General features: G+C 34.4%; 1 protein-coding gene across 8 annotated transcripts in view; it reads left to right on the top strand.

The window, feature by feature from the left end:
- SCN3A (sodium voltage-gated channel alpha subunit 3) overlaps positions 1-19,895 on the top strand; it is a 111,432-nt gene that overhangs the window by 54,101 nt on the left and 37,436 nt on the right. For 3 of the 8 annotated variants that reach the window (XM_017548216.2, XM_017548225.2, XM_017548221.2), the window contains 7 exons: positions 1,129-1,419; positions 6,977-7,324; positions 8,354-8,486; positions 10,209-10,447; positions 14,606-14,779; positions 15,744-16,100; positions 17,800-18,270. In XM_017548216.2, coding sequence (XP_017403705.1) covers positions 1,129-1,419; positions 6,977-7,324; positions 8,354-8,486; positions 10,209-10,447; positions 14,606-14,779; positions 15,744-16,100; positions 17,800-18,270 — 2,013 coding nt within the window. Of the gene's footprint in view, positions 1-1,128; positions 1,420-6,976; positions 7,325-8,353; positions 8,487-10,208; positions 10,448-14,605; positions 14,780-15,743; positions 16,101-17,799; positions 18,271-19,895 lie in introns of those variants that run through there. The other 5 variants (XM_017548232.2, XM_017548240.2, XM_037745742.1 and 2 more) reach the window with 4 other exon arrangements.

Raw genomic sequence — 19,895 nt, 5'->3', positions numbered from 1 at the left:
TATGTCAGGTGACATACTAGTCACTGAGCATGCAATGGTACGATTTCTATCTAGCTTACAGTTGGTGGGAAAGATAAACAATGTAGTAGATTAGTTAAAGTTGTTTGTATTTAATGATGACATATGTAGAAAGTTTAACTGAAATTGTCATAATTTAATTAATTCCACTTCTGTGGTTACATTTACAAATAGTAATATATTTAATGAGAACTCAGCTTTGATATGGACCATATTGTTTAATATCCTCTGTATGTTATTGTTAGATCATTTCCAGTCTAAAAATAGTATTTGTCATGTTTCACCTCAGAACTGACTGTGTTTCATTAGCAGGTACAAAAATTCAAAGTGCTTAAGAATATTTAGTGCTAAAATATGGAAAGAAAATATCTGAAGAAGTTCTCATAATCCCTTGAATGAATTTATGTGTTGCTATGTTAATCACTTGTTATTATTTAGAATATTAAATAATTTATAAACATTTAAAATTTTAAAGTTATATGTAGTAAATACTCTGGGAGTAACACAAACACAGAGAGTGAACTATAGTCCTAAATGTAAATCAAACTAAGGAAGAAGATAAACTAGCCAATACATTCCTTTACTTCCATCTGGAGATAAAATAGTAGACACTTTAAATGTTTTGAGCTCACAAAAAAAGAAAAGAAACAGCATTTTGTACTGGATTTAGAGGGGAAAAAAATACTACTCAGTTGCTCACAAGTGCACATAGGAGGAAATATTTTACAGATGGAATCAGAATAGTAGTCAGATAAGCAACCACCACTAAGAGAACATTTGCTTTTTAAAGCGTAGAAGATACTTTGAAGAGAACATTTTGCCCTGAAAAAAAAAGAAAAAGAAAAGAAAAGAAAGAAAGAAAGACAATCCAGAAGATAGGTAAAGCTAGACTTTTCTTGCCCTCATCCATACATTGGCATATTGCTTCATATGATTTAAAATGTAAGTGTCATTGTTAAGTAAACTGTTTGGATGAGACAAAATGAAAGACTAGAAGAAGGTAGAATTTTCGCTTATAATTGATGAGTCTTAAATGGCAACATTTTACCCATACTCAACTGTTTTCAAAGCTCTGTGTTCTAAATAGTGCCTGGCTTCGTTTCACAACAGGCAGTTGCAGCAGCATCAGCTGCTTCAAGAGATTTCAGTGGAATAGGTGGGTTAGGAGAGTTGTTGGAAAGTTCTTCAGAAGCATCAAAGTTAAGCTCCAAAAGTGCTAAAGAATGGAGGAACCGAAGGAAGAAAAGAAGACAGAGGGAGCACCTTGAAGGAAACAACAAAGGAGAGGGAGACAGCTTTCCCAAATCTGAATCTGAAGACAGCGTGAAAAGAAGCAGCTTCCTTTTCTCCATGGATGGAAACAGACTGACCAGTGACAAAAAATTCTGCTCCCCTCATCAGGTATGATCTTCTGCTAAGTCCTTCGGTTTCTTTGTCATTGCTGTTGCTTTTTAACTGTTGCATTTTGTTTTGGTACATTTTTGTACTGTCTGACTTCAGTGAGGGACAGTGAGCTAATATTTAATGTAGTTGTTTAAATTCTTATCAAAGATTGTCTTCAAAGGGATTTTTCTTAAACCATTAATAAAATGTTCACTATTTTGAGACTGATACATATATGCAACCTATACCATCAGACTTTTCAATGAGAGTTTTGGAATCTCTTGTTTACATTTTCCATTTTGAGATCCCTGATAAACCTATTTTCTTTGAGAATGGGTTTCTGCCTTTGTTATCCAAAGTTGTGATTGTAACATACATATAAATTGTGAAAAGAAATGCTTTTTTGGTTTTGTCTTTATCCTTTGATATGAGAATTGGACTATGGTGAGTCTCCATTTTGCTTGCATAGCGTCATGCCATGATATATTAGAATGAAATTATGACCTAAATATTCTTGAAGAGAACAGAATCAGTCATCTATTTTTGCTCTAATATAATGCCAACTACCTGGTTCTTCAGCATATTTTTAAGTAAAAGAGTAAAAATTAGTTTCAACTATTTGTTGTTTAGTAAGTTTTATAGATTATTAAGCGAATATATTGTTTATATTTGTATAATGTAAAGAATAAATAGTTATAAAATCTGTGATAAGTACAGTTATGGCTTTGAACACTATTTGGCGCCATTAGAATTCCATGTGCTATGAATTGCAAATGCTTCTAATTTTAACAATCTTGAGTCAGAACTATACCCTAAAAATAATGCTTTGAGAGATAATATATAAGATTAACTTAATCAGAACTGCAATCAACCAAGAGGTATGATAGCTTTTTCACAGAGAAAGAAACTTTAAAAAAAAAAAAAGCGGAAGTAATAAACACAAAATTCAACACAGTATTACTTTTGGTTGGGAAGAAAGATAATATAAATTCTCAGTGAATGTTTTATAATCTATTTTTAATATGTTAACAAGTATTTTTAAAGAAAAAAGTAGACTGTATTAATAACTTAAAACTTGTATTCTCATATTAGAACAAAATGGACATGAATACACAGAGTTAGAAGATAAAAAACCATTTTTCTACAGAGAATGTCAATATCAAGAAATTCAACTATTGCTATCTTATGTAATACAAATATAAAACATATTATCAAATCAGTATAGCACATTTGGAATTACCTTGAAGCGCTGGAGGGCAACTTGGTTTCTCAGATCAGATTTTTTTTTCTTAAACAGTCACTTTGATATTTTGGAATTCTTAAAGCTAGGAGTTATTAGAATTAGGAGTATATGAGACTATAGCATAATGATCCTATAGTGAACACAAGCTTTTGTGTTCATAACTCAACTCCATACTAGATCTTGACCTTGGTCAAGTCATTTGTACTTTTTAAATTTCTGTAAAATACAATAAGAATGCCTACATTAGAGAGTTGTAGGAGACTAAGCAATATATGGACAATCTGTGTGACAATAAGTCTCTTATTAAGTTAAAATTGGTAAATGAATTTCAATGAGGGAAACAAAACTTTTGAGTAGTTTCAGTTATTCACAAATGTATATACCTAGTTTGATAGCAGTGTTATTTCCTTTATTGTTTCATCATTTTGCTCAAATAAAAGTTTGTAGACTAGTTCATTCAGTCCAATTCACAAATATGTATTGATCGCCAATTATGTGGCAAGCATAGATCTAGATGCTGAAAATACCTCAATGAACAAAAGAGACTCAATGCACTCACCTCATGGAATTTTATTCTAAAGGAGACAGACAATAAACAAAATAAATAAGTTATAGACCATGGTAGAACGTAATAAATGTTAAGGGGAAAAAAAAGTAAGCAGGAAAACAAGAATAGGAGCCATAATTGGAGGTTAAATTTTTAATAGGGTGGTTTAGAATGACCTCACTATTAAGACATTTTAGCAAAGATCTGGAGGAGTCAAAGGACGAGGTTACCTTCTGAAACAGAACTCTAAGCTGATGAAAGAGAAAGTACAAAACCCTGACATGGTCACATGCTTGGTGTGCTCAAGGAGCAACTGGTAGACCTAGTTTGCCGGAGCTGGGTGAACCACAGATAGACAAGAGAAAATAAGTTAGCTGATGGCCAGTGTTTTAATACTAAAAACAGAATCAGTGCATGCATATGTTATATGTCTTTCATTGTATATTTGTGAATAGACAGAAGATAGATGGATAGATAATTTCAAAAGTGAAAGAAATAATTTAATTACTGTTAAATTTGCATATCCTAGTAAATACAGCCTAAGAGCATTAACACAACTAACAAGCAGAAATGTACCGTAGATGGTTTACAATTTCTGATTCTGTAAACAGAAAAGGACTCTGCTAGAAAAAGAATCAGTGAAGGTGGTGGGAACAAAAAGCCTAAGATAGACAGTAAATACTGCTCAGATCAAATACATCTTCTGAAAATGTCAAAGCAAAGAGGCCATAAATTGTGGGTACCCTGCCTTCCACTCGCATAAATTTCAAATGTTATTTTATGTTTATTACATTATTTTATTTTTAACTAGATAATACATGTTAGTAGTACAAAATAAAGAAGTATTTAAAAGTATAAAATGAAACCTCAAAATGCTAAGTACTTCTTCCTATAGAGACTCACTTACTTGTTCCCACTAGAGTATCTTAGAATTCCCTGCATCTTTTTACATCTTGACTTTTCCCAACTCACTTTGAACCCAAACCCTACATGTACGATTGTCTTACAGACCTAATTTCTTCTATTTTCCCTTTTGTTAATGAAAACTAAGAAACAACCTACATTTGTCTTCTGGGAACAAGATGAAAAAGATACCTAGGAAATATCTTTTGACATCCCTAAGGCAAAGAAAGATGACCTTTCACTCCTTAAAACATTAAAGCTGGTTTTCCCTAGAGAAAGTGTTGCCGCAGCTGTGGGTATTCCCTCCACTCTGCTGCATCTTCCAGTGTGTTATTTTTGGTTTATTTTCTCTGAATGCTATTTCTGTTATCTTCTTTTTCTGTCTCTGGTGCCTTGAAAGCTGTGCTCACACCCATTATTATGCATTCCAAAGAGTGAATAGAAGTTTCAAATAAACTCAGAGGTCTGGAATGCCTTTGAAAATACCTGACATAAAAATATCCAAATTAAACACATGTCCCAGATACATAATGGATGTACATACATACCACATACTCCCAACCAATTTTGTTTAGACCAATTTTCAGTTTCCAGAGACAGTTTCAGAACATAGGTATATTGAGACGATTACACTGAGCCATCCTAGGGATTAATGTAAGACCAAGTTAGTATGTCTCTGAGTGTAGGATGAGGCCCACCATCTATTACAGTCACCTGGAATACATCTGGAAAATTCATGTTCCAGAGTCCTATCTGCTACTTGCCGAATTCCTATTCCAAAAAGCTGGGACCTAAAAATATATGTATTTTTTTTAACTCTCAGTGTGATTCCAATATACTCAAACATTTCAAAACACTAGTTCTGGGCTGGGCATGGTGGCTCATGCCAGTAATCCTAGCCCTTTGGGAGGCCAAGGCGGGCAGATCACCTCAGGTTGGGAGTTCAAGGCCAGGCTGACCATCATGTTAAAACTCTGGATTTCCTAAAAATGCAAAAATTACCCAGGTACGGTGGCAGGCACCTTCTAGTCCCAGCAGCTCAGGAGGCTAAGGCAGGGGAATAGAAACAGGAGGTGGAGATTTCAGTGAGCCGAGACTGTGTCACTGTACTCCAGCCTGGGTGACAGAGCAAGACTCTACCTCAAAACAATAACAACAAAAACACTAGTTCTGGATATAACTGTTATTATATTGATCATTTAAGTGGAGTCTGAGAAAATTAAAGGCATTAACATTCTTTTTTAATGGGGGGTGAATTGACATCTTCACATGACCTAATCTCTTGATCACTTTGCTATAATCACTCTACTGTCTGCCCTTCGGTAGACAAACCTGCTACAGGAATTGAGTGTCACATAGACCCAGGCTCCGATGGACAAGCTGGACAGCCAATAGTAACTGTGGAAAATCTAACCAAATCCAAAGGAACAGAATACTTCTTACTGAATAATATCCTTCCAGAATATCACTGGGACAGAAAACAACAAAGATTATTCTGGTGCTTTGCAGTCTGGGAAAAGCCATAAAAATAAAGCTAAAAACGGTGCCTAAGAAAATCAGCATGACCTAATTAGGCAGAGGAGCCAAAAATACATTTGACAGAGTCTGCCTTTTCTGTTTTTTCCACTAAAATCATTTTATTTGGATTTACACTAAAGCTTAGAAGAAAGAGAAGATCCAGGAATATTTGCTGCTGGCATATGTATATGTATATGGATGTATGTATATTACCCTGGCTGTGAAGAGAAGTGGGTAGGAAAATGAGAGCGAGAGCAAGGAAGAATGCTATTGTTCATGATCGGGGAGAAAACAAATATTCTGCAGACTAAATAGAGATGTTTTTGAAAACTATTCACAAGACTAGAATACACACAGAATTAGTTGGGGTTGCCAGTTTAAAATCCTTTCAAAATGTGAAAGAGGGAACGTCAAGCTAATTCCTCATTTTCTGGTACTAGGAAATAGTTTGCTTGATTTATTTGGGAATAGCTGTAATAAAAAAGTTTTTAAATTGTCTCTTTTTAATATAATTAAAGTCAAGTCAGAAGTATATGCTGTTTTTTACACCACCCTCTGGTGAAGTCATGTTATATGTCTTGCTTTTATATGCCAGTGTTAAATTTTACCCAAGAAGAATAATTTATGTAGCAGTTTAGGAATCCTCTCTGTTGTGCTTGCTATGACATATAGTCTCTCAAATAAGGTGAATCATTGGTTGCCATTTGGGAAACTGTTAGCAAATTTGGAAGACAACATTGTAGGTAAGTTTTGTGACTTCTATTCCCATGTGGGTAGAGACAAACAGTTTCAGAGAAAGAGTAAACTACATCTGTTTCAGAATTCAAAAGAAGAGAATGGAAAAATAGTTATTTTTTTAAAAAAATAATTATCTTGAAATATTTGCTATACTGCAACATTTAAAACAAATATTTTAAATTTGAGACAATATTCTCACGTGAGCCAAAATTTATTCTCCAGGTTGCAGTCCCTTCAGATTATAGCATTAAGAAGTGGAAGCTACTTACTATTTCCTTAACCACCACCCCCACCAAAAGAAATCATTTATCCCCTTCAGCATCTGGTCCCTAACCTATAGCATTGTGATAACCCAATCCACCTCAAGTGAAGACTAAATGAAGTGGTTGTACACTTGGTAAATTGCAAATCAATATTGTTAGTCAGAAAAACACTTTTTGTCCTTAAATTTGCTTTAATAAAAATATCAAAATATATGTGTCCTCTATAAATTTTATTATCCATGTTTAAGAGCAAGACTATTCTAACCCCAAAGAAAATAGATCCTGTAATGTTAATACTTTTATTAAATAATTGTCTTTCCTCCCACCCCCATCCCATTCTTTTCCTTTTTGCTTTCTCCGCAGTCTCTGTTGAGTATCCGTGGCTCCCTGTTTTCCCCAAGACGCAATAGCAAAACAAGCATTTTCAGTTTCAGAGGTCGGGCAAAGGATGTTGGATCTGAAAATGACTTTGCTGATGATGAGCACAGCACATTTGAAGACAGCGAAAGCAGGAGAGACTCACTGTTTGTGCCACACAGACATGGAGAGCGACGCAACAGTAACGTTAGTCAGGCCAGTATGTCATCCAGGATGGTGCCAGGGCTTCCAGCAAATGGGAAGATGCACAGCACTGTGGATTGCAATGGTGTGGTTTCCTTGGTGGGTGGAACTTCAGCTCTAACATCACCTACTGGACAACCTCTCCCAGAGGTGATAATAGATGAACTAGCTGCTACTGACATTATTCACCAATTTGAAATAATCAAAGCCTGGACAGTTTAGGCTGTCTATTATACCGTCCTGCTTCCTCAAAATGAAAGTCGGTGAAAATAAAACATGATTAATGAAACGGAAAACAATAGAATCTTGAGAATCAATTGAATTGTATGGGACTATTAGCTTTTGTTGTATGGGAATTAATGGTAAGGGACCATGCCTTTAGATTAAAAGGGCCTAGTTTTTCTAGTCTTGTATAAAACACATATCTGCATATTTGGGAGATCTACTAAGACAAATAATGGACATTTTGACCATCAAATCAAATGTATATTCACCCAGAATTGTATAATTATCTATTCATATTCTGGAAAATTCCATATTCCTAAAATTAAATATTGTAACAACCAATTTGTTGATAATGGGCAATTTCATACAACTGTCAATATTTACAGAGCTATTTTAAAATAATTCTAAAATGTGTTGATTTTTTAATAGGAAATAATTAAAGAAATTTCAGGAAAGCACACACATTTCATTGTACATCTGTGTTTGTGCATGAAAAAAATTGGCCCACATATGTCAATATTGTCAATATAGTCTCAAAGAAAATAACTCAGCCTTGAGACTATATAATCTTAGTATTTATGGGGGGAATATTGATTTGATTATTAATCATTGATAGAAGATTAAAAATTAATTTTCAACTGAATGAAATAAAATAATGAATGACTTTAGCATGTTTACAACAAATGAAAATTCTGACAGGTTAATTAAAATATTTCCATAATATAATTGTGTTATACAACTGCATCCAGCTGGTGAATTCTTCTTAAAGAGTACTACCTGCAATAACTTTTTAAAAAAAGTGTTTATAACTTAACAATAACTTAATATTTTATTATTCCTTGAAAATTCTTACCTGGAAAAATTGCATGTAGCATGATTTGCCAAAGAAATGCTATGTGATATTGTACTAGTTATTGGAAGGAGTGGTTTGAGCCATCAGTATTTGGTTTGCAGGGCACCACCACTGAAACGGAAGTCAGAAAGAGAAGGTTAAGTTCTTACCAGATTTCAATGGAGATGCTGGAGGATTCCTCTGGAAGGCAAAGAGCCATGAGCATAGCCAGCATTCTGACCAATACAATGGAAGGTAAGAAGCACTTCATGGAGCTGTCAACTTTCTGTGATTATGTGTGTTGTGGAACTATTTCTTCTTTTCATAGAGTTACTGAAGACTATTCCCAGATTGAAAATATATATTAGATGTAAGAATGTGATATATGGAGTATATTATCATATTGATTACAAAAACTAATATTGGCCTAATTTCTTTTTGACTTGGGTCTTTATCTTGCTTGCAGAGTGATATTTCACCACTTGATCTTATATCAATGAGGATTTATTCTTATGTTATGTTACTCATATGCAAATAGAGTAAACTTTTCCCCCTTTGTAAGTCTTGGTATATAGAAGCATAAGAAAACATTTCTTTCAGGCTTTAGTCTGTTCTTCAGGCATAGAGGTGTTTATGGCATTGTGGGAGTGCTTGAATGAGTGGGACAAATCAAAACCTGTGCTATACTCTGACAGAGACCCTAAAAAAGGGTCTCTCTTCCACCTTCTACATACACAGCAACTATTACATTCCTCCAAAGGACCCCCAGACACAAATGCTTATAGATTTTTGACACACAGGAATGGGCAGCAATCATTCATACATTAAACTTGTCCGTACATCACACAGTCCTCACTCCTTGAAGTTTGGAGAGAGAATATATTAGTACTGCCCTTTTGTAGATCAATTATATGTCAATTCTAATATATATTCTTTAGAAAATATCAATTACATTTTATATCATGTCTTCTTATTGAATTAGATATACAGTCACATAATTATTTTGTAACAGGACTCCATTAAAATTTCAAATAATATTTTAAATGTATGGTGCTAAAATTCTAATGTGTGATTATAGCATAAGTAAAAGTGAAATATATGACAAAATTGGCATTAGGCAGGAATTAGAAATATGCAGATGCTGCTGGACTTGNAAGTAGATTTGATTCTGAATCTATACAAAAAAGAAGGGCATACTACATTCTCAATGTGTGTGCAAGATCAATGTTGATATGCAAACAATGAGAGGAGAGAATAGTTCATACATGTTATCACACAGGGGATCATCGCTTTAGACAATGTTTTTAAAAAGGTACTTTCAGAGAAAACAATCATTATTTACATTTTTTTTTTTTTGAGATGCAGTCTCACTCTAGCGTCTAGGCTGGAGTGCAGTGGCATGATCTCAGCTCACTGCAATCTCCGCCTCCCAGGTTCAAGCAATTCTCCTACCTCAGCCTCCTGAGTAGCTAGGATTACAGGCACCGGCCACCACACCCGGCTTATTTCTGTATTTTTATTAGAGACGGGGTTTCACCATGTTAGTCAGACTGGTCTTGAACTCCTGACCTTGTGATCTGCCCGCCTCAGCCTCCTAAAGTGCTGGAATTACAGGTGTGAGCCACAGCGCTTGGGCAATTATTTAAAATTTTAATAGTTGTGTAATGATTATTTAAAATTCTGTTTGGTCAAAGAGAATACAGCAATTTAATCAAGGGTTACCTAGTCATTTTAAAGCAAAGAATTAAATTCAAAGTGCTTATTTTCTGTATTTAAAAGAGAAAAAAGTCAACCGACATGACATTTTAATGAGCATTTTATGAAAATATTTAATGGGATTGTCTTCTCAAGTTTCTCAAGTAATATGAACTCTTTTCAAATATAAGCATCAATTTTGTTAAATAATGTAAAATCTACTAGCAGTAATAACCCATTTGTATTGTTATTTACTACTCTTCCTCTTTGTGGTCCCTCCAGAACTTGAAGAATCTAGACAGAAATGCCCACCATGCTGGTATAGATTTGCCAATATGTTCTTGATCTGGGACTGCTGTGATGCATGGTTAAAAGTAAAACATCTTGTGAATTTAATAGTTATGGATCCATTTGTTGATCTTGCCATCACTATTTGCATTGTCTTAAATACCCTCTTTATGGCCATGGAACACTACCCCATGACTGAGCAGTTCAGTAGTGTGTTGACTGTAGGAAACCTGGTAAGTACATTTGAAGTTTACTTATTTACTTTGGCAGAGATGGGAAAGATAGACCAAAGAGAAAGATGTGTTTGTGCTGTGCTGAACCCCAAAATTATATCCTCTTTCCTCATAGAAAGAAATATCTAAGGAATATTACAGAGAATCTCAAAGACACAGCCTAAAACTCAACTGATGTGAATGCTGACTGTTTAGGCTAATGCCTGTGCTGATTGATCGTGGTGTCTTACCAGTCCAGTTGTAAACATCTCAAAATCTTTACAGTTGTTCTCGCTGGAAATGTAGGTCCAGATAAACCAGGAGGATATAATTCTGGCTCCACAAACATGTGGTTTTAACCCACACAGCCTCTAAAAATATCATGTCTATTGAAGAGATGACCCAAAGAGTGATGTATATGAAAAAAAGAACATTGTTTCAAATTAACTACCTAATAAAAAGCTTCAGTGACATTCATACAAGAAAACAAATGGTTAATTTGCATTTGTGATTTAGCCATACCTTTGGTTCAAATTACTGAGCATGCACCTGTGTCTGTGTTTGCTGATCGAAATAGGTGAATAAGTAAAAAATGGTTTACATATATTATTAATCTAGATCTTTCTCTCTGCTAACTCAAATAAACTTGGAGTAAGGGGTAGTAGGAAAACTGGAATGGGGGGAAAAGGTAGACTAACAAACTAAGTAAAGAGCAGTATTGCAGTCTGACTTCAGGAACAGTTTTCATTAAGGGCTTAGATATGGCCCTGGAGTTCACTGCATCATTTGTCTTTAGGTCAGCAAATGTTCAATAAGAGCTCACTGATTTTACATCTTACAACCTGTGCACTGGAAAAAGCCTCTCTTTTTGTGTCTCATTTCAAAGACTCTCCTTAGAGCACTCTGGCATAATTTGAGTCAGATTCTCACCTATAATTTAATCAGCCTTGACAGAGGGTGGAATCACACTGAAAAACATGGCAGTCCTGAGGAACCATGGGTGGAGGAGCAATTGCCAACAGAAGGGGGAAAGGAAATGCTGGGCAGACAATTGGGTAAATGTGTGTCCTAATACGTGACCTCAACTTCTCTGCATTATTCGACTCAGTAGAACACCCACCATATTCTTGAGATTTTCTTCATCTTTGGCAAAGGCCATGTCCCATTTTTATTTTGTTTCTCTCAGTGTTTACATGGTGGTTACTCAATAAATAACCAACTGGTTGATTCCTACACAAAGAGGCTGCTTCGGGTAGCATGATTTTGCAAAAGAACACAGGCTTTGCAGTTGAGTGGAACTGAGTTTGACCTTAGTTGTCAGTGCTTACTAGTGATATGGCCTATGGACAAGTCTGATAAACAATTTCAGTCTTTGTTTTCTATTATGGAGATGAGTGTAATAATGCCCTTCGCTTAGAATTGTTGTGAAGGTCACATGAGGTAATGTGAAAGCACCTAGACTGTGCCTGGCATCTAGCATGTGCTCAATAAACAGTTTCCTTCCTCATATATATGCTATTAACCTCTTAGACCTTTCTTTGAAATAATGATGGAAAATATTTCTGGTGTAGTTCTTGTATTTTTCCCAGGATATTGGACAGTCAGGAAAGTTAAACAGGTGAAGGAAGATTTTGGAAATTTGCCAGAGTGAAGCAGGAAATTAAGTTTTATAGAATTCCAATGTTGAAGCAGTGAAGTATGGAAGCACAGGATAAGAGAAGCTGGATTATAAGATGATTGAATGAAAAAGCACTAGACAAAAGCACCAAATCTAGGTCCTAGTCTAAGTGTTCATATTAAATATCTGTGTGGCTTTGAAAAGTCCCTTAGATTCTTGAGTCCATTTTTTCAACACACATATAAACAGTGAGTGTGTTGGACTAAATGACTTTTTATGTATGTCCCAGCTCTATAATGCTCAAATTATTGCATACTGCCTTATATTATACATGAGGACATTGAATTGTGGAATTTTCTGTCTTAACTTAGATCAATGTTCCCCATTTTGTATTCTGTTTCTGCAGTACATAAAAATTACATCACTTCCTTGATGATTAGATTAATCAAATTTGAGTATCAAGAGGCCATGAATCTCAATTAAGTTTCTCTATGGTGCTCTGTATTGTTTGGAGTATTTTCTTATTTTTTAACCATTATAACATGCATGCACCCATCTTAGTCATTGAATAAGCAAGAAATAGCCCATCAATCATAGTAGATTAGACATCTTCATCCTTACAAACATTTCCGACTTACCTACCAATGTTAAAACTAGACTAAAATGTACCAAAAATAATCCCATTGATTTGTAGGGCCTAAACTGAAAACATTTACAGAGATATAGCTGTCATTTTTGAATTGCAAGTTGTAATAAAAATATTATTTTTAATAAAAATTTCATGGTGGGATTACATTTTTAGATAAGCGTAACTTTAGGGTATATGTTTTTAAAAGTATGAGATCTAGTCATTTTAGAAGAGCTGAAAAGATCACCTTATGATTTTATATAAAAAGAAATATTCATAGATTATTTACCTGGATGGTTTTAGCTCACTTTAAATAATATATTTCCATCATCAGAGTGCCTGTTTCAAATAATAGCTGCCTCTAAAAGTTTTATACAAGAAATAAAATTTGTGTAGTTAGAACTTACTTTGCATTTACCAGGCAAACTCACTCTTTGAAAAAATAATTGTTGATGTGTTATTCTGTAAAATGAAAAGCATATTTTTCAATGGGCATTTCACCATATATCTGGATTTTCGTGTACTGGGCTTGCTTAAAGTACATTTTATTTCTATTTGAGTAAGCAGATGACTGACTACACAGTTAGGCTGTTTTTTTTTTTTTTTTTCTGTGGTGGGTATTTCCCTTTGATCTTTCTGTGGTTGGAAAAAATGAAATGTTAGCTGCATTGATATATTTGTAAGAGTGGATCAAGATTTATTTTAAGCAATATGCTGTTTTAGGAAACCAAATAATTGTTATACTGCTATTTTGACAGAATTCCTTTAAGATAAAGGCTGATTTATCTTGGTAAATGCTAATCTTGACTTTATAGCCATAAAATGCAGCTTGTAACTATAGCAAATTAAGAGAATTGCTTTAAAAGAGTTTCTGTGAGAGTAATTTTATAATTCTTCATGTCCTCTGTCTCTCAGCCTATCATTTTGAGTTAAAAAAAAAAGGTGTTTGTTTCATTGTTTTTCTTTCTACTGTCAAATACACATTTACCTAGCCACTCAAGTGATTTATTAATCTTAATTACATGTATATGCATATTGAGTATGTTTTCCCGCTGGTTTCAATTAAATCTGCAGTTTCTTACTCTACTAATCCATTAACCTTAATTCTGAGGCATGCATCCAGAGATCATTATTATAAACCATTTGTGGCAAACTCACTCTTGTTTCAGGAATGTTTATAAAATTATAGAAGTAAGATGGTGTCCCTTACAAAATACAAAATCAGAAACAAAATATGGTTTTTACCAAATTGATTTTAATAACTTTAAGTAATATGTGGATTTGTTCCTGATGTGATACTACCAAGAAATAAATTCAGTTGTATGTTAGAAATGTCGTATAGCAAAAAGGGCAATAATTCAGTAGCTATTATTCAATACCAGAATTAAAATGTAGACCACGAAGTGTTTCCCCTGGAGCTCCAGCAGATTCATTCAGTAATATCACTCTATTTAATAAAATGCTCTCCTAGAGCAAAAAAGGAAAAGCTAGATTTGGCTGGGTGTGGTGGCTCACACCTGTAATCCCAGCACTTTGGGAGGCTGAGGTGGGCAGATCACTTGAGGTCAGGAGTTCAAGACTGGCCTGGCCAATGTGATGTGAAACCCCATTTCTACTAAAATTACAAAAATTAGCTGGGAATGGTGGCCCACATCTGTAATCCCAGCTACTCAGGAAGCTGAGGCAGGAGAATTGCTTGAACCCGGGAGGCGGAGGTTGCAGTGAGCCAAGATCATGCCACTGCACTCCATCCTGGACAACAGAGGAAGAATATGTCAAAAAAAAAAAAAAAAAAGCTAGATATGAATTGATTTGACACATTCTCTCACTTTAAGTTTTAGATAATTTTATCCCTGTTAATGTTCTTTATAAATTTGTGTAGCATCAATGTTTTTCAGTGCTCTTGCAGTAGTGCTGATTTCTATTTTTTTAGGTCTTCACTGGAATCTTCACAGCAGAAATGGTTCTCAAGATCATTGCCATGGATCCTTATTACTATTTCCAAGAGGGCTGGAATATCTTTGATGGAATTATTGTCAGCCTCAGTTTAATGGAGCTTGGGCTGTCAAATGTGGAAGGATTGTCTGTACTGCGATCATTCAGACTGGTATCTGTTTATATATCCCTGTCACTCATTGGCACAACATTTATTTTGAAATTGAATCAATGTGTATTTATATAATTATTAATTTTAATTGTAAATTTACATCAATATGTGATATACTAAGAAAATATATAAACAACCTCTTTAAAGCTAAGTATAAACAGTTTTCTAAGAATGATGAAAGTGGTTGAAATATTTTATAATGATTTGGTATGTAGGGCACATTTAAAAACCTACATGCACTTTCTAAAACTATGTTTTAAGTTTATGAAGTTTTCTTGGACTTACAGTCTGTAAAAACATGCAAATAAAAATTTTAGGCCCCAATTTATCTTAGCTTTGTGTTAGCCCTAGTTCTATTAATGGGGACTGTTTTAAAGTAACATGTGAGAAAATATTTGATGTTACTAACATCTTAATTGTATAACAAACTTTGAATTATAGCAAAATTTTATTGAAAAATATGTAAAATTTTTATTGAAAATTAAGCAAAATGTGTATTTATTTCAAATTGAAGGGAAGCCTTTCTATACATTTTTATCACATTATTTAGTTTATTTTACTTTTATATTGGCCTATAAAAATATATGATTTATACTTTTAATATTTCTTTTTACTCTCTAAAATAGAACCTGAAGGTAACATTAGTTTGCTAAATTTAAAAATGTCTCTGATCAAGATACCAATTTGTTTACATGGCCATATATCTTGATGAATCAGAAATATTTTTTTATTTCTGAAATGTTTTATTATTTTTATTTTTGCATTTAAATGATAGTATAACCTAATTTACAATTCTATCATTGTTAACACTACTTTTTCTGGATTTGAAATTGAATTAGTTCAGTATATTTTGAGTGTTTACATCTACCACATGTGATTCTATAATACTACATAATAAAATACTGTCTAATGTCTAAAATTACATTATGATTACTACTAAGAGCATCTTTTCACTTGATTACAGCTTAGAGTTTTCAAGTTGGCAAAATCCTGGCCCACACTAAATATGCTAATTAAGATCATTGGCAATTCTGTGGGGGCTCTAGGAAACCTCACCTTGGTGTTGGCCATCATCGTCTTCATTTTTGCTGTGGTCGGCATGCAGCTCTTTGGTAAGAGCTACAAAGAATGTGTCTGCAAGATCAATGATGACTGTACACTCCCACGGTGGCACATGAATGACTTCTTCCACTCCTTCCTGATTGTGTTTCGCGTGCTCTGTGGAGAGTGGATAGAGACCATGTGGGACTGCATGGAGGTCGCTGGCCAAACCATGTGCCTTATTGTTTTCATGTTGGTCATGGTCATTGGAAACCTTGTGGTATGTATGTATTACAAATGTTCATAAATTAGAACAAGAACATACAATAGCTAGGAAGGTGGCCAGATGTGGTAAACATATCTCTGGTTTATAGTAAGTGGCCCAAGCTGAAATCCCCCTATTAGCACTCTGAGAATGAGCAAATTATTTAACTTCTCCTGGGCTCAGGTAACAAAACTGAAATCATATCATTGATCTAAAGATTAAATCAGGTGATTTTATGAATGCCTGGGAGGTATGAATATTAGAGGTTCCTTTCTTTCTTCTTCAAGGAAAATCAATTTTTATCACCAAGATGAATTGTATCCTAATATTGTTTTGGTAAGTTAATGACTTCTACCAAATCTAAAAAGACAACTATCTATTCTATATTTGAATTGTTCTTTGCATGTTTATAGTTTATGTAGTTTGCTTATTCAGAGACATAGGTTGCTTACTACCACATTTTGAAGACACATTTCAATGAAGTAGACCATCGTATTTTAGTTATGCATTGTAATTATCCAAGTAACTTGGAGGAGGACAAAATGTTTTCTTCCCTGAATTTGCATTACCAAAGGAAATCCAGTTACCACAGTTTAAATTATATGTATGGACATTGTCCAGACTCAAAGGACTTACTTTTAACTGTGACTTAAAATCACTAACGTAAAAGCATAGTTTATATATTTGTATGTTTAACGCTTACTTTCTCAATCATGTGTGGGCAAAGCATTTCTTTAGGCCATCATATTGGGCCTTTCCTTTGAAGGATACATTTCAAATACACTTGTTCAAAAGAATGCTACTGGGATACCTACAAACATGCAATTTTTTCTCCACAATAGTAAATTAGAGAGCTCTAGATTCTGAACAAACTATGATACAGAAATAAGGAAACAAACTGGGGCTTTTGCCTTGCATGTCTTCCTATAAACTGTTTCACATATCCCATGACATTCTGAGAGTTAAAATTGCCTCATACTTTCTACACACACTCTCTCTCTCTCTCTCTCTCTCTCTCTCTCTCTCTCTCACAAAGAAAGAAAAAGAAAACTAACTTATATTATGTGGGTCTAGCCTAAACCCTGGTATACTTTTAGATTTCTCTCCATCTGTTGAGCTATTTGAACACATAAATTTCAAAATGTATTTGATGGGAAATGTGTTAAATCTTATGCAATTTGCACTTAGAAATTTCTGCTGTTATAAAAGTTTGTGGCCATTGGGCCAAATGAATTTGTATTTCAAGTACATCATTTTGCACGTATCATCAGGCTATTAAATAAAGGAGCTTATTCATTATACACATGAAGCTAGAAATTCCCTAGGAAAAAATGGTAAGATGAAGTAAGATACAATGATTCAGATGAAAGTGTCTTTTTTTCTCTCTCATTGGCAAAAACCTTGAGGGTGGGGTTTTGTCTTTTCACTGCCAAGCCTGAGTAGACACCATTTAAATCTTAGAAGCTCTGCTTTCCTACTGTCCCTCCCAACAGGAAAGAAAAAAGAGGTGCTTATTTTGTCATTTTGCCCTTAGAGCAGGATATCAGGTCCTTTAAATAATGAGTGACTTAGACATGGCATCTGAAACATAGTAAACATTCAGTAAACATTTGTTGAAATAATTTTAGCAAGGGTCTATGAGATCCCTTTTTAGGATGTTATTTTAATATGTATTTCAATATTAATATAATTTTTTTCACTTTTTTTCTTTTAGGTTCTGAACCTCTTTCTGGCCTTATTGTTGAGTTCATTTAGCTCAGACAACCTTGCTGCTACTGATGATGACAATGAAATGAACAATCTGCAGATTGCAGTAGGAAGAATGCAAAAGGGAATTGATTATGTGAAAAATAAGATACGGGAGTGTTTCCGAAAAGCCTTTTTTAGAAAGCCAAAAGTCATAGAGATCCATGAAGGCAATAAGATAGACAGCTGCATGTCCAATAATACTGGAATTGAAATAAGCAAAGAGCTTAATTATCTTAGAGATGGAAATGGAACCACCAGTGGTGTAGGTACTGGAAGCAGTGTTGAAAAATATGTAATTGATGAAAATGACTACATGTCATTCATAAACAACCCCAGCCTCACTGTAACAGTACCAATTGCTGTTGGAGAGTCTGACTTTGAAAATTTGAATACTGAAGAGTTCAGCAGTGAGTCAGAACTAGAAGAAAGCAAAGAGGTAAGAATGCTTTTAAATTTTTTGTTGCAGTTCTTATAATAACCATATACTACAGTTATTTACTGTTTTCATTGTGCGTATATGCATTACTAAAAAGTAATATTGAAAGTCATATGTATATAGTGATGTTGGAAAATCACAAGATACTCTTTATTGGTAAATCTATTTATGGAAATTCCAACTTTTCACAGGAAATTACCATTCTGATTATTTAGTATATTCATTTTCTTGATCGTTAAAAAATGTGGTTTAAAAATGTGGCCTTTTAGGCCGGGCTTGGTGTCTCATGCCTGTAATCCCAGCACTTTGGGAGGCCAAGGAGGCTGATCTCTTGAAACCACGAGTTTAAGAGCAGCCTAGGCAACATGGAGAAATCTCCTTTCTACAAAAAACGCAAAACTTCACTGGGCATAGGGGCACATGGCTGTAGTCCCAGCTACAGAGGAGACTGAGGTGGGAGGACTGCTTGAGCCCAGGAGGTAGAGGCTGCAGTGAGCCATGATCACATCACTCTACTCAAGCCTGAGTGACAAAGCGAGACCCTGTCTCCTCTCCAGAAAAAAGTATCCTTCCAAAAAAGAGATGTTTTTAAATACATTACACTCTCAACTACATTATGTTCTTTTAAAAAATCAATGAACTTATTTCATTGATCTCCTTACTCTCTATATTAGGTTTTGCTATGATTTTTTATGTGTACTTTTGTTAACTTCTAAAAGTCTTATTCACAATGACAGAGTGTTTCATTTATGAAAGTGTTACACATATTAGAAAAGTGCAAGTCGGACTGATTATGTTTTGCCCAGTCAAGGATGAGCGAATCTATAGTCTTCCAGAGTAACTTGAAAATACTAAGAACTAATTTAAAAAGCTTCACTTGAAGGCTATAGCTAAACTATAGATTTAAAAACCTAGTCTTAATGTCATATTACTAGGAAAGAGGAAAAAAAAAAAGAAGGGGAAGGGAAGAGGAAGGAGAGGGAAGGAAGAAAGAAAGAAAGAAAAAGAAAGGAAAGAAAGAAAAGAAAAAGAAGGAAAGAACGAAAGAAAGAGAAGGAAAGGGAGAGTGAAGGAAGAAAAAATGAAAAGAAAGGAAGGAAGAAAGAAGAAAAGGAAGGAAGGAAGCGAGGGATGGAGGAAGGGAATTAAGGGAAAGAGGGAAAGAGGAAGGGAGGGAGGGAAGGAAGGAAAAAGAAAAGAAAGGAAGGAAGAAATAAGAAAGGAAGGGAGAGAGGGACGGAGGGAGGGAGATTGTTCCTACTACATGATAAGTATTCTTAAGTTTCTGTCATAGTAGTAATGGTATTAATTCTTCAATTCTGTGTTGTGGAAAAGAGGGTTAAAATTCTTTACATTATTTATTTATAGACATTTAATATATGAGTACAAAGTAAGTCCAGCACAGATGGAGTTATAAAAGACACCTTTTAACTTGAGGGTATAATGTTGACACCATGGGAACCAGACCAACAATGTCTGATTTTGTGAGCATATTTTGAAACTCTCTTTTTAAAATTAGTGTATCAACAGAATTTCATCTGAAATCCTTATAATGGGTAGCTGACAATCTTACAACTCATAGCTTCTGGACTTTTTTTCAGGTATTTTAGAGATGCTGAAAGACA

Source organism: Cebus imitator, unplaced genomic scaffold, assembly GCF_001604975.1.
Source record: "Cebus imitator isolate Cc_AM_T3 unplaced genomic scaffold, Cebus_imitator-1.0 Scaffold10, whole genome shotgun sequence".
In the NCBI taxonomy this organism is placed as follows: domain Eukaryota; kingdom Metazoa; phylum Chordata; class Mammalia; order Primates; family Cebidae; genus Cebus; species Cebus imitator.
Note: the sequence above shows the minus strand (reverse complement) of the source record. Positions and strands in the feature narration are given on the sequence as shown.